Source organism: Thalassophryne amazonica, chromosome 12, assembly GCF_902500255.1.
Source record: "Thalassophryne amazonica chromosome 12, fThaAma1.1, whole genome shotgun sequence".
NCBI lineage: Eukaryota > Metazoa > Chordata > Actinopteri > Batrachoidiformes > Batrachoididae > Thalassophryne > Thalassophryne amazonica.
In genome coordinates, this window is record NC_047114.1 from 48,693,350 (window position 1) to 48,707,060 (window position 13,711).

The 13,711-nt window shown below is 45.1% G+C and overlaps 1 protein-coding gene across 1 annotated transcript in view; it reads left to right on the forward strand.

Moving 5' to 3' along the window:
• The window catches only part of rem2 (RAS (RAD and GEM)-like GTP binding 2), a 135,379-nt gene that overhangs the window by 12,234 nt on the left and 109,434 nt on the right, over positions 1–13,711 (forward strand). The window contains exon 2 of the mRNA XM_034183050.1: positions 9,641–9,977. Within this exon, the coding sequence (XP_034038941.1) occupies positions 9,641–9,977 (337 nt within the window). The remainder of the gene's footprint in view (positions 1–9,640; positions 9,978–13,711) is intronic.

The following is a 13,711-nucleotide window of genomic DNA, read 5'->3' on the forward strand; positions in this document are numbered from 1 at the left end:
GCCACGACAGTGGACTCGGGGATGATGGTCTCTGTTGTGTCCGACAACTCGGCCTTGGCTTCCTCTTCGTGCACCTGGGACAGGGCATCCGATCGTTGGTTCTTGGTCCCGGGGTGGTATGTAATCTGGAAGTCAAAGCGCTCGAAGAACAGTGACCAGCGGGCTTGCCTGGGGTTCAGCCGCTTGGCGGTCCGGATGTACTCCAGGTTCCGATGGTCCGTGAAAACCGTGAAGGGCACCGTCGCTCCCTCCAACAGGTGTCTCCACTCTTCAAGAGCCTCCTTCACCACCAGCAGTTCCCGATTGCCGACGTCATAATTCCTCTCAGCCGGGGTCAACCTGCGGGAAAAATAGGCACAAGGGTGGAGAACCTTATCGGACTCCCTGCTCTGGGACAGCATGGCTCCTATCCTTGAGTCAGAGGCATCCACTTCAACTATGAACTGGCAATTAGGATCAGGCTGCACCAGAACTGGTGCGGACGAGAACCGGCGTTTCAACTCCCTAAACGCGGCTTTGCACTGATCCGACCAGGTGAAGGGGACTTTAGTGGAGGTCAGGGCAGTCAGGGGGCTCGCTACCTGACTGTAACCCTTAATGAACCTCCTGTAGAAATTTGCAAAACCGAGAAACTGTTGCAGCTTCCTACGGCTTGTTGGTTGGGGCCAATCTCTCACCGCCGCAACCTTGGCCGGATCAGGGGCGACGGAGTTGGAGGAGATGATGAACCCCAGGAAGGACAAAGAAGTACGGTGGAACTCGCACGTTTCGCCCTTCACAAACAACCGGTTCTCCAATAACCGCTGCAGGACCTGACGTACATGCTGGACATGAGTCTCGGGGTCCGGAGAAAAGATGAGTATATCGTCTAGATATACAAAGACAAACCGGTGCAGGAAGTCCCACAAGACGTCATTAACCAATGCTTGGAACGTCGCAGGGGCGTTAGTGAGGCCAAACGGCATGACCAGGTACTCAAAGTGACCTAAGGGGGTGTTAAATGCCGTCTTCCACTCGTCTCCCTTCCGGATCCGAACCAGGTGGTACACATTCCTAAGATCGAGTTTGGTGAATACTTGGGCTCCATGCAGGGGCGTGAACACCGAATCCAACAGGGGTAATGGGTATCGAATACAAACCGTAATCTTGTCCAGCCCCCTGTAATCGATGCATGGACGGAGTCCGCCGTCCTTCTTACCCACAAAAAAGAAACCTGCACCCATCGGGGAGGTGGAGTTCAGGATCAACCCGGCAGCTAAGGAGTCCCGGATGTAGGTCTCCATTGATTCGCGTTCCGGACATGAGAGGTTGTACAGCCTGCTGGACGAGTACTCAGCGCCCGGGATCAAATCGATGGCACAATTGTACGGTCGGTGCGGGGGAAGAGTGAGTGCCAGATCTTTGCTGAAGACGTCAGCAAGATCATGGTACTCCTCCGGCACCGCCGTCAGATTGGGGGGGGGACTTTGACCTCCTCATTAGCTGTCACACTGGGTGGAACTGAGGATCCTAAACATTCCCGGTGGCAGGTTTCGCTCCACTGCGTCACAACCCCAGACGGCCAATCAATCCGGGGATTGTGCTTCACCATCCATGGAAACCCTAAAATCACTCGGGAGGTAGAAGGTGTTACATAAAACACGATCTCCTCCCTGTGATTCCCAGACACAACCAATGTCACGGGCTGTGTCTGGTGTGTGATTAATGGAAGAAGGGTGCCATCTAGTGCCCGTACCTTCAAAGGTGAAGGCAGAGCCACCAGAGGGAGCCCTACTTCCTTTGCCCATCTGCTGTCCAGCAGATTCCCTTCCGACCCTGTGTCTACTAGTGCTGGGGCGTGAAGGGTTAAATCCTCACTTAGGATCGTGACTGGGATTCGTGCAGATTTACGGGGTCTCCCCGTGTGGGTATTGTGACCCACCCTTAGCTCAGTCTCTAAGGACGGGTGCTGCTGTTTTGACCGTTTGGGGCAGTTTCTCTGCGTGTGCTCAGTTGAGCTGCAGAGAAAACACTCCCCACGGACCAGCCTCCTCTGTCTCTGATCTGATCGCCTTTTGGCCCTGCTCGTCTCCATAGCAACGGCAGCAGGGGGAGCTGTCGTCACGTAGAGAGCCCTGGCTGTGGAGCGTGGGGAAGACGGCTCCCTTTCGGACCCGGGAGGAAGAGGGACCACGCCCTTCGTCTCGCTCCCGTTGGTGTTCTGTAATCGGTTGTCCAACCGTATAACCAGGTTGATAAGCCCGTCTAAATCCCGTGGCTTGTGCTTCGCCACCAGCTGCTCCTTAAGGACCAGAGACAGTCCGTTTACAAAGGCGGCGCGGAGCGCAACAGCATTCCAGCCGCGATGCTGAAGTCGACTGCATACTTAGTTGCGCTCCGGCACCCCTGTCTTATCGACAGCAGCACGCTTGAAGCGGTCTCGCCTCTATGAGGGTGGTCAAACACGTTAGGAGTCATGAATTCTGCTCCCAGAGCGCCGTAGCCCAGCTAGCACTGCATTAAGAAGTCCGTGCACGTCTCGACACAGCCTCCGTACGGCTCCGGAGGGCTTATGTATGCTTCAGGGTACGGTGGGGGGGTTCGTTGAACGACCAGCGGAATGTCTGTTTCAGGCCTCCGATCAGCAGGGGGAGGTGCTGCAGACAATGGATAAGCCAAAGTAACAATTTAATGTTGTGAATCGCACAACAAAATACAGACAATGACAATAATGTGGATTGTCAATTATACACAAGGTGACGTGTTGGCAGGCTCAAAGATAGAAGACGTCTGGTGAGAGAAGAGCCGGATCCCACACAGCTTCCACCACCAACGGATCTGAAGAACACCGGAGCCGCCAAGTCCTGCGCCCCAGGTGGCCACTGTCTTCAGCAGTCAGACCCGGTACTGCTGGCAGAAAACAGAAACAGTTAATGGTGGGTGTGTGAATACACACCCAGCAATCGTGTAAAGCTTAGTTACATGAGCTCCACTGTGTGTGCGCACTGTGCACTGAGGCAGTGACTCATCACGCTCCAAACGAGCATTGAGGCAGAACTCCAGCTCACAAAAGAGAGATTTTTAGTCAATATTGGATGAACACAAAGTTAAAATTTGGATGACTGTGTGAAAGTGGATGTGTGTTTAAAGCTGTGGAAGAAATAATTCCAGATAAGCCGCAAAAAGCAGTGCAGAGCTGTGCAGCCACACAGAAGGAGAGTGCGCAAAAGAGCAATTTTGAAGGCAAAACACAAAGTTAAAAGTTGTATCACAGTGAATTGTAAGCTGCGGAAGAAATAAATTTTATATATACGAGGTCTGTGAGAAAAGTAAAGGACCTTTTTATTTTTTTCAAAAACTATATGGATTTGATTCATATGTTTTTACGTCAGCCAAACTTGAACCTTCGTGTGCATGTGTGAGTTTTTTCACGCTTGTCGGTTGCGTCATTCGCCTGTGGGCAGGCTTTGAGTGAGCACTGGTCCACCCCTCTCGTCGTCGTTTCATTGCGAGGAAATGGCGGAATGATTTGGGCTTTTTTTTCCATCAGAATCTTTTCAGAAACTGTTAGAGACAGGCACCTGGAAACCATTCGAAAAATTTATCTGGCTTTCGGTGAAAAATTTTACGGGCTTCACAGAGAATAAGGAGTGTTACTACAGCTTTAAGGACGGCCCACAATGGCGCACGGTTCACCGCGCTCCAAGCTGCCATCGAGAGGCAGAAACCACCACATCATTTCTAAATGGATCGCTGTGTGGAGCCGGGACCGTCGTGAGCAATTTCTCTGGTTATCACAAGAGGACAAGTTGGGACAAGCCCAGCTCTCCACAATTTCTCTTATACTCACTCGACTGGTAAGCACTGAAAGCCGAGATAGGCATGTCCCAACTTGTCCTCTAACACTCCGAAACGGAGGTGTTCCTTTGTCTCGCTTCATCAGCGAATTGGTCCTGACGCGCGAAGCCTCCGCGCAGCTTTCCATGACAAAATCTCTTGTTAAAAGTGAAATCTGCCGGAAAATGGCTGATGTCCAGCTCTTGTGATAACCAGAGAAAGTGCACACGACGGTCCCGGCTCCACACAGCCATCCGTTTAGAAATGATGTGGTGGTTTCTGCCTCTCGATGGCGGGTCAGAGTGCGGCGCGCTGTGCGCCATTGTGGGCCGTCCTTAAAGCTGTAGTAACACTCCTTATTCTCTGTGAAGCCCATAAAATTTTCACGGAAAGCCAGATAAATTTTTCAAATGGTTTCCAGCTGCCTGTCTCTAACAGTTTCTGAAAAAATTCTGATGGAAAAAAAAAGCCCAAATCATTCCGCCATTTACTCGCAATGAAACGACGACGAGAGGGGTGGAGTAGTGCTCACTCAAAGCCTGCCCACAGGTGAATGACGCAACCGACAGGCGTGGAAAAACTCACGCATGCGCACGAAGGTTCAAGCTTGGTTGACGTAAAAACATATGAATCCATATAGTCTTTGAAAAAAATAAAAAGGTACGATACTTTTCTCACAGACCTCGTATATATATATATATATATATATATATATAGAGAGAGAGAGAGAGAGAGAGATAGAGATATATATCTATATATATATAGATAGATATATATATATATACGAGGTCTGTCAATAAAGTATCGGACCATTGGCTGGGAAAAAAAACTGGCTTACCTGGAGGGTTGGAAACCTAATCACCCTCGAAGTACTCTCCTTGGGCTCCACACACTTCTCCCAGTGGTGTCACCACTGTTGGAAGCATTCCAAAAACGCCTTTTTTGGGATGGCGCACAGCTCCGCCGTCGTCGCAGCCATGATGTCCTCTCTTGTCTCAAATTGGGTTCCTTTTAATGGTATTTTAAGTTTTGGGAAGAGCCATAAGTCGCAAGGGGCCATGTCAGGGGAGTAAGGTGCCTGTTGAACCACCGGAGTCTGGTTTTTGGTCAAATAAGTCTGAATTAAGTGAGAGGAATGAGCTGGCGCATTGTCGTGGTGGAGGCGCAAATTTCCTCTGGCCCACAACTCCGGTCTCTTGCGCCGCACACCATCACGTAGACGACGGAGGACATCCCTGTAATACTCCTTTGTTATTGTTTGACCCTCTGGTGCATACTCATGGTGTACCACACCACGGGAGTAAAAAAAAAACAGTCAGCATTACCTTGATCTTGCTGCGCACTTGGCGCGCCTTCTTCGGTCTTGGCGCGTGGAATGCTTCCACTGTGATGACTGGAATTTCATTTCCGGATCGTACCCATACACCCAGGACTCATCTCCGGTGATTATAGTGTCCATAAAGCTGGGATCAGTGTGAATGGAGTCCAGCATGTCCTGTGAGACTTCAACACGATGTTGATGTTGCTTTTGCTCCGCCGTCAGCAACTTTGGCACGAACTTCGCCGCCACTCGTTTCATGCCCAGATCTTCCGTCACGATGGAATGTGCCGAAGTCCTGTTAATGTCCTCTTCCTCTGCAATTTCTCGGACAGTCACACAACGATCCCGCATAACCACAGTGTGCACTTTGGAAACAATCTCATCATTTCGGCTCGTTGATGGCCGACCGGAGCGCGGCTCGCTCTCCACCGTTACGTGCCCATCTTTAAACCGATTGTACCACTCCTTAATCCGTGTGCTGCTCATGGCTTCATCTCCGAAAGCCGTCTGGATTTTTCGAATCGTTTCTGCCTGGCTGTCGCCAAGTTTCTGGCAGAACTTAATGTAGTAGCGCTGCTCCAAGCGTTCGGCCATTTTCTCTCAGGAAAAAATCAGACGAGGGGGGTGGAGCGCTCCTCCCACAAGCCATGCTCACAGGCGAATAACGTCACCGACAGGCATGGAAAAACTCACGCATGCGCATGAGGGTTCAACCTTGTGTGATGCAATTGCACGTGATTCAAATCCATATAATTAAAAAAATTAATAAAATGGACCGTTACTTTATTGACAGACCACGTATATATATATATATATATATATATATATATATATACGAGGTCTATTAGATAATAAACCGACCCTTTTATTTATTTTTTTTAACTATATGGATTTCAATGACGTGCGATTACACCAATCATGCTTGAACCCTCATGCGCATGCGTGAGTTTTTTCACGCGTGTTTGGTGACGTCATTTCCCTGTGGGCAGGCCTTGAGTGAGATGTGGTCCCGCCCTCTCGGCTGAATTTCTTCGTTTCACACGCTGTTCGAGACGGCGCACGTTGCTTTATCAAAATTTTTTCTGGACCTGTGAGGAATATCCGAGTGGACACTATTCGAGAAATTAAACTGGTTTTCGGTGAAAAGTTTAACGGCTGATGAGAGATTATGGGGTGTTTCTGTCGGTGTAAGGACTTCCCCATGGAGCGGGATGTCGTGCAGCGCTTCCAGGTGCCATCGTCGGCCTGTTTCGGGTTTTCGGCGACACTACCAGACCAAAATCTCTCATCAGCCGTTAAAATTTTTACCGAAAACCAGCTAAATTTATCAAATGGTGTCCACTCAGTTATGCCTTACAGTTTTGAAAAAAATTTGATCAAACAAAGCAGCAGTCTCTGAGCCATTCCTAAACAATGAAAAAATCGACGAGAGGGTGGGCGACTCCGCACTCAAAGACTGCCCACAGGCGAATGACGTAACCGAGAGGCGTGAAAAAACTCTCGCATGCCCACGAGGGTTCAAGCATGTCTGATGTATTCACACGTGATTCAAATCCATATGGTTTTTGAAAAAAATAATAAGGTCGGATACTTTTCTAATAGACCTCGTATATATATATATATATATATATATATATATATATATATGTTTTTTTTTTAAAGTGATCAAACAGGTGTATATAATTAAAGCGGCCAACTCATTCTGTATTCAGAACAGCACCGTGTGCAAAAAAAGTGATTTTGCAGAAATATGCGGACTAACACAAAGTTTAAAGTGGGATCACACTGTGAAAATGATTGTGTTTAAAGCCAGGGAAAAAAAATAAAGCCAGCAAGCCACAGATGGAAAGGAAGCCAGTGAGAAGGAGCACAGAGGCGGCTGTCCATGAATGGAGAACAGCAGTGCGCACGCAAAAGAGCGATTTTGCAGAAATAAATGGACAAACATAAAGTTTAAAGTGAGATCATGGTGTGTGTGTTTAAAGCCAAGTAAAAAATAAAGCCAGTGAGCCACGGAGCCAGAGAGGAGCACAGAGGTGGCTGTCCAGGAACCCTTGATTCGGTTGTAGCTGCTCTGGTGCATTACAGGTTGACAGCAGCGTGGCGCACAGTGCACAACCGCGGCACTGTACTGAAGCATCTATTTTTGGACTGCATCTAAAAAATGTGACATCTTTAAATGCTTGTGTGAATCTGTGAATTGAAAACCTTTAAAGGGACCAGGTGTAGGAGGGCTGGAGGTTTGGACCAAACCCATCATGCCTATACGTGCGCCAACATTGCGTTATCATGGCACTATCACAGCGTTACATGGCTTAGTGTGGCTGATGCAAGCCATTCGCGGCTGTAATTATAGGTCGGTCGAGGCTCACTAGAGGCCCTCTGGCTGCTGGCTCCATGCGTAAAAGTGCAGCGTTGCGTTGCGACCAAAGAGTGTCAGTGGAAAAAAATGATTCACTACTTGGCCAGTGAATATTGGTGAATAAGCCTCTCTCGCTCTCACTCGTAAAGTGCCGTTTATGCATATGAATGATAGGAGGGGGGAGGGGTGTGAACAGGGCCTCAAACTGTGAAGATAGGTTGTTTACAGTGCAGGAGCACGTTCCAAGAGGGAGTTAACTCCATGGAAGTAAAATGTTTTTTGTTGTAAGCCTTTGTGTAATAGCAGACTTGAGATTGCTTTGAGATGTGGCATAAAGACAAACAAAACGCATTAGACCATATTGTTCAAAATGTGCATTTGTGTTTATTGTTAGAACCTCTATTTTGTACATTCTTTTGCACAAGATCCCAAACTATATTTATAAAGTGTCAAAATAGTTATTATAGTTTGCTGTGTGTTTTGAATAAATGTGTGTGAAAATTATTTCCGCTTTATTTTTTTCCTTTCTTATTTCTGATTATAAACCTTTACTACACTTATAAAACACCAGTATAGCATATATATTCTGAAAGTACAGGTTGTCCTGAAAAAAGAGACATACCACTTAATTGTGGGATGCAAGGTGAGCTATAATAAAACATTTATGCCAGGCGAGTGAACTGTCTTGCACTCTTTACCTGTATCAGTTGCACCTGTTTGTACTTGTTACCTTTATAAAAGACACCTTTCCACACACTCAATCAATCACACTCCAACCTCTCCACCATAGCCAAGACCATAGAGCTGTCTAAGGACACCAGGGACAAAATTGTAGACCTGCACAAGGCTGGAATGGGCTACAGGACAACAGGCAAGCAGCTTGGTGAGAAGACAACAACTGTTGGTGTAATTATTAGACAATAGAGGAAACACAAGAAAGATAAAAAAAAATTACAGACCTCTCCATTCTTTGTAGGTGGGAAAACTTGCAAAATCAACAGTGGATCAAATACTTATTTACCTCACTGTATAGTAAGTCCCTTCGGCTGCTCCCTTGTTTGCAGTCGGGGTCGCCACAGCAAATCCAAGGTGGATCTGCATGTTGAATTGGCACAGGTTTTACACCAGATGCCCTTCCTGATGCAACTCCACATTACATGGAGAAATGTGGCAGGGGTGGGATTTGAACCCGGAACCTTCTGCACTGAAACCAAGCAATTTAACCACTTGGCCACCACCCCTGCTATTTACCTCACTGTATATGTATGTCAATATTTTTAACTGTTGAAAATTCTAAAAACTTGTCTGTACTGTCTGAAACATTGAGAGCTACCAGTTCATTATGTACCAGTACAAACGAATGCATCTTAGTAGAAGGGACTTTGAGATTTTTGAGAGTTTGTCTTGAGGTGTAGTCATACTGGATTACATTCTGCTCTAATTGTGTCTTCACTACATAATTAAGTGCTGATCGAGTCTTTAGCATTGCCACTGGCAGGCATCAGACCACAGACACCAGGGATCTTCCTGGAGCTGGATTGATTGCTGTATTAATATTGATGAGGGTTGTTGGTCTGTAACTGTTGCGCACGCATCAATGCACGTCACTGTGCAAACAGTTGTGCACACTTTGTCAGCCACACTGTTTCACAAACAGATTTCCAGCCTTCTTTTTTTTTTCTCTGTAAATGAAATGGTTACTTTATTTTTATGACCTGACTTCCTGCTGCAATCACGATGTCCGAGTACATACGACCTGCAGTTCAGGTTGCCTGTAGAGATTCAATCGTCATGTCCTCACTTGATCATCTCTCCCTCTCCTTTCCTCATCAGTCTGCTTTATTTTTTCAGCATGCCTTCAAACACTGCGGACCTCCTGCTTCTATTCTTGATTTCACCTTTGATACGTTCTGTGTCTTCATCGACATCTTCCTCCCTCCTTGTCATTTTATCTGCCTCACCTCCACTGTTATCACCTCGCCCATCAACACAGACATACATAATGCAGATGCCCTCCCCCCATCACGGTGATATCACATACCAGAACGTACAGTGTCAGTTCTAGCAACAGCAGCCCGTTCAAACCTATTTATTGCTTCACAGGCAGGACACTTACATTTCTTTGTTTTGTCTTCTTCCAGTACAGTATGTTTCTGACCACTGCGCCCCCCCTCCGTCGAGGCAGCACTCCTCTACCTGTCAAGCACCAGCTCAGGAGGGAAGAGGCCGTATCGGAGGACTGCGATTGGATCCCAGGTTTGGAGGAGCCGGCCACGTTGCCTATCAGTGACACAGCAGTGCCTCTGGATGAATCATCGAGCCATTCGGCGGCTGCCCATTTGGTTTACCACAGCCATGGCGGGGCACTGAAGATAGTGCTACTTGGACAGAATGGCGTGGGCAAGTCGTCACTCGCCTTATCTCTGGCTGGGCAGACAGATAGATCCCTCTCCGTAGACTCGGAGACGCAAGCATGCGGTAATAGCTCGGGTGGGGATGGATTATGTCATTTTTTTTATTGAATGTGTTCACTGGGACTGGGAGACCTCTTTGAAAGTTACCTGTCTCAAGGTTTGAATTTGGTAAACCTTCACCCATGCATGTGGAGGAAAACGTAGGTCCTATCGTAACCATGAGGCCCATCAGGCTGGTGCTTACCCACATATGTGTGAGTCTGCAACTCCCCTTGGACAGGATGTCTATCCATCGAAGGTTACTTCCTCAGCTAAGGTCGAACCGATTTACAGCTGGGTGGATTGGGAGGATGCAGATGATGTATCTTGTCCAAGTACATAGACAGATAACGTGAAGCACATACCTATACGCAAGTCCTGGTCTATATATTGAGCCCAACTCCTATCCCACAAAGCCCCCAGCTCAGGCGTGTGGAGGAATAATGGGCACAGTTCTCTGAAGAACTGTGCTCATAAATTATTCAACTGCATCTTTTCTCATTCAACATATGGGTCAATACTGTGCAACATAAAGTCTGTGTTTTTCCCTCTCTTTTACAGTTCAACAGGGCAAGGGTTTTCTATGGCATGTTACAGAAATCCACATTTGGGAGGATATTAACTAACCCCCCAAGCTGTTAATTAGTACTGACCTTTGCTGGGAAGTACCCAGTGATGGACTCGCAGGAAGATAGAGCTGTAGACTTTCAGTTGGACATAAGCAAAGACCCACTGGTCCAAAGGCTTGGAAAAGATTTTATTAACTGGATACCTTATCTTACCACGAGCACTTCTCCCACCTTACACTAAAGTCTCTAAAGCCTGATAACCTATTAAGCTCATTTGCTCAAAGTACACTGGAAATGTCTGTTGGATTTACATAATTTAAATATGTGCGAATGTTCCTAAATAAGTTAATTTTTTTGTGTTTCTAATTGAAACACATTTAACAATTTAACAATTATGTTAAGTTGACACAAATTAACTTAACATGTTATTTTTATGCAAACATGTTATTTTTGGTAAAGTTAATTCAGTTGAATGTTAATAACTGAAGCAGTTTCTTTAGGTTTTCTCTTTGTTGAGTGATAGACTGGTTTTCCACGTACTGCATTTGTGTTTCTTCTGTGGGTTGTTGTGTGTGTGATACGTGTATTGAGCTGATAAACATACTTTTCCACGACCTCCACAGCAGTATGTTACATGTGCACACGAACACACACACCCCCTCCCTGAGGCATTCAGTATAATGCAAATCCATTCTCTCTCTCTATCTCTTTCTTGCTTGTTTGCTTGTCCAATGATTCCCCAGAGGCTCTGCAACAAAGCTTGTATATAAAGGATGGACCAAAAATGTGACAAAGACTTGATGGATATGTGATGCAATGCAAATGTAGTATATGGAAAATTGGCCTTAGTCAAAACTCTAACAGCTGTATTCTAAATCATATGAAGATATATTGTGATGTAGTAAGCCACAAAATAAAACAACAATATGAGTCAGAAGTTCAGCATCCACCATAGACAGGTTAGGTGTCATCAATGTTATGCAAATTAAAATGTGAAGTCTTGGCCCCATTATTACTATGTAGAACAAAAGACAATGTTGGATCAAAAGTCACCCCATTATTTTTCACCCTCTGTGGTCCAAAAACATGTCAGTGTGTCCAAGTGTACTTTTCGACATATATATATATATTAATAGGTCAGTGACAGAATTTCACAGGGAGTTTGTTCGATGACTTCCTGAAACTAAAAATTCTCAGCTGTAGTTTCCATCTTCCCTCTAGACAAACTTTCACTGACAGCCAAACCTAGAGGAAATAGTTGTCTCACATTCAGAAAGCTTAGATTATTCTGAACATTTTGATATGCAGCATATTGACATTATACTATATGCAAGTACCTTAAAAGGGGAATTACTGAAGGTATGGTAAAATTGAGAAAATGCACTTGGATCTCAGAGCGTTAACTTTTTCATTCTGATGAATCACAAAGTCACTCACTGAGGGTGTTAAATGAGCTTAAGTTTGCATCTGCCTGGCTGCTACCATGTTTGCCTTCATAAATATGTAATTTGAGGTTTTCCACTCATGAGTGCAAAATAGTGGGAGGAAACCATGCAAATAGGTGAGGTCTGCATATGTAACAGAAATTATCATGGTCAAAAGGAAATTTAGCAGGTGCTGATAGCATCTAGATGTTGTGAGTTTGAAAACTTGATTGATTGTACTTGAAAGGCTACTGTTCCTGCACAGAGGCTGCATTGAATTACAAATAAATAAATAAATCATTCATTGTAAACATCGGCCATATTCAGCATCTGTTTCTCTAAGAATAAATGTCTACATATGTAACAGGTTGACCAAAAACAGATGCTTATATCAGAGTGTGAGTGAGACAGCATGGCTATGAGCAAGGGACGCACAGCTCTTGAACATGCACTGGTTACTACAACAAACAAACAAACATATAAAGTGGTCTCCTGTTTCAGACATTTGCTTCTTGTTTTTTTCCATGGTGATTTGGCAGGATGGTGGGTGGTTGCCGTGTGTTCTGCAGGAGCACTCAAAGAACTGTGCACGTTTCTCTGTGCGTTCCATAGGTGAAGCGTATCGTGAATGATCACTAGTTTGCTGGAGTGCCATGGATGGAACAGGAGATGAATGTCTGAAATCAGAGATGGTTTTCTTTTTGTTTTGTTGTGTTTTGTTTTTTTTTTCTTTTGCCATTGCATGAACACAGTTATGTGTCAGAGTTTGTGTGTAACAAAGCACAGGGTGCATACTGTGAGCGAATGTACTCCTGATCAGAAGACAGCAGAAGGGCTCACAGCATGAAATGATTTAAAAGAAAGTCACATGTGGATTAGGGGAAATTCTCATTTATAATGAGAAACAGCACCGAGTGTAATCCTTCTTAAAAAGAGAGAGAGAGAGAAACATTACAAACGTAATGGTAGTAAATATAATACAGACAGCATTTGATAAATCAATAAAATATAATGCTTTTCAAGTCCTGACTGAGTTGTCTTCCATGTATATTATATCCGGATAAAGAGGTGCCTTGCACCTCTGTCCAGTAACTAAGTGGCTGATTGAATTTCATTTTGTACTTACATGCATAAGACCTACGTATAGTATATCTGGCTGTCTATGTCACATTACCGCCCGCTATCAATTTCGCATTTACTCTTTAAATCACCCGCAAAACTGTCTCCATCCCAAATTGCAAAAGTTTGGATTGTCCACGTAATTTAGCACTTGTTATCTGGGATCTTAATAAATCAGACCTATAGTCTCCATAAAAGGTACAAGTCATAGAGAAATCGGTAGTGGACCTACAAGAACCTTGACCCCCTGCTTCACAGTTAAGAATTCAGATGTTGTGGCTTTATAACAACCGACCCAGCATGTAAGATCTAGGAATATCAAAATAATTTTCAATTCTTTCCAGCAAAATTGACTGACCAACAGTGAAGAGTAGAGTACTGAATATCTATACACAAGTAAAATAACATAACTCAAATAAAAGTGAAAGTTACACTTTGGGAAATCTGCTCAAATGCGAGGGGTAGTTTTCAGCCTGACAAAGAAACCACAATTGAATTAATGTAATGCTTTATTTTTCTACATAGTCCCCATGTACATCCTCACACTTTTTCCAGTGTCTCTGCAGTGTCTTAATACTGTTGTCAAAGAAGGTCATATCCTGTAGATCAAGGATCATCCACTGCAGATATGACATCATTATCAGTAT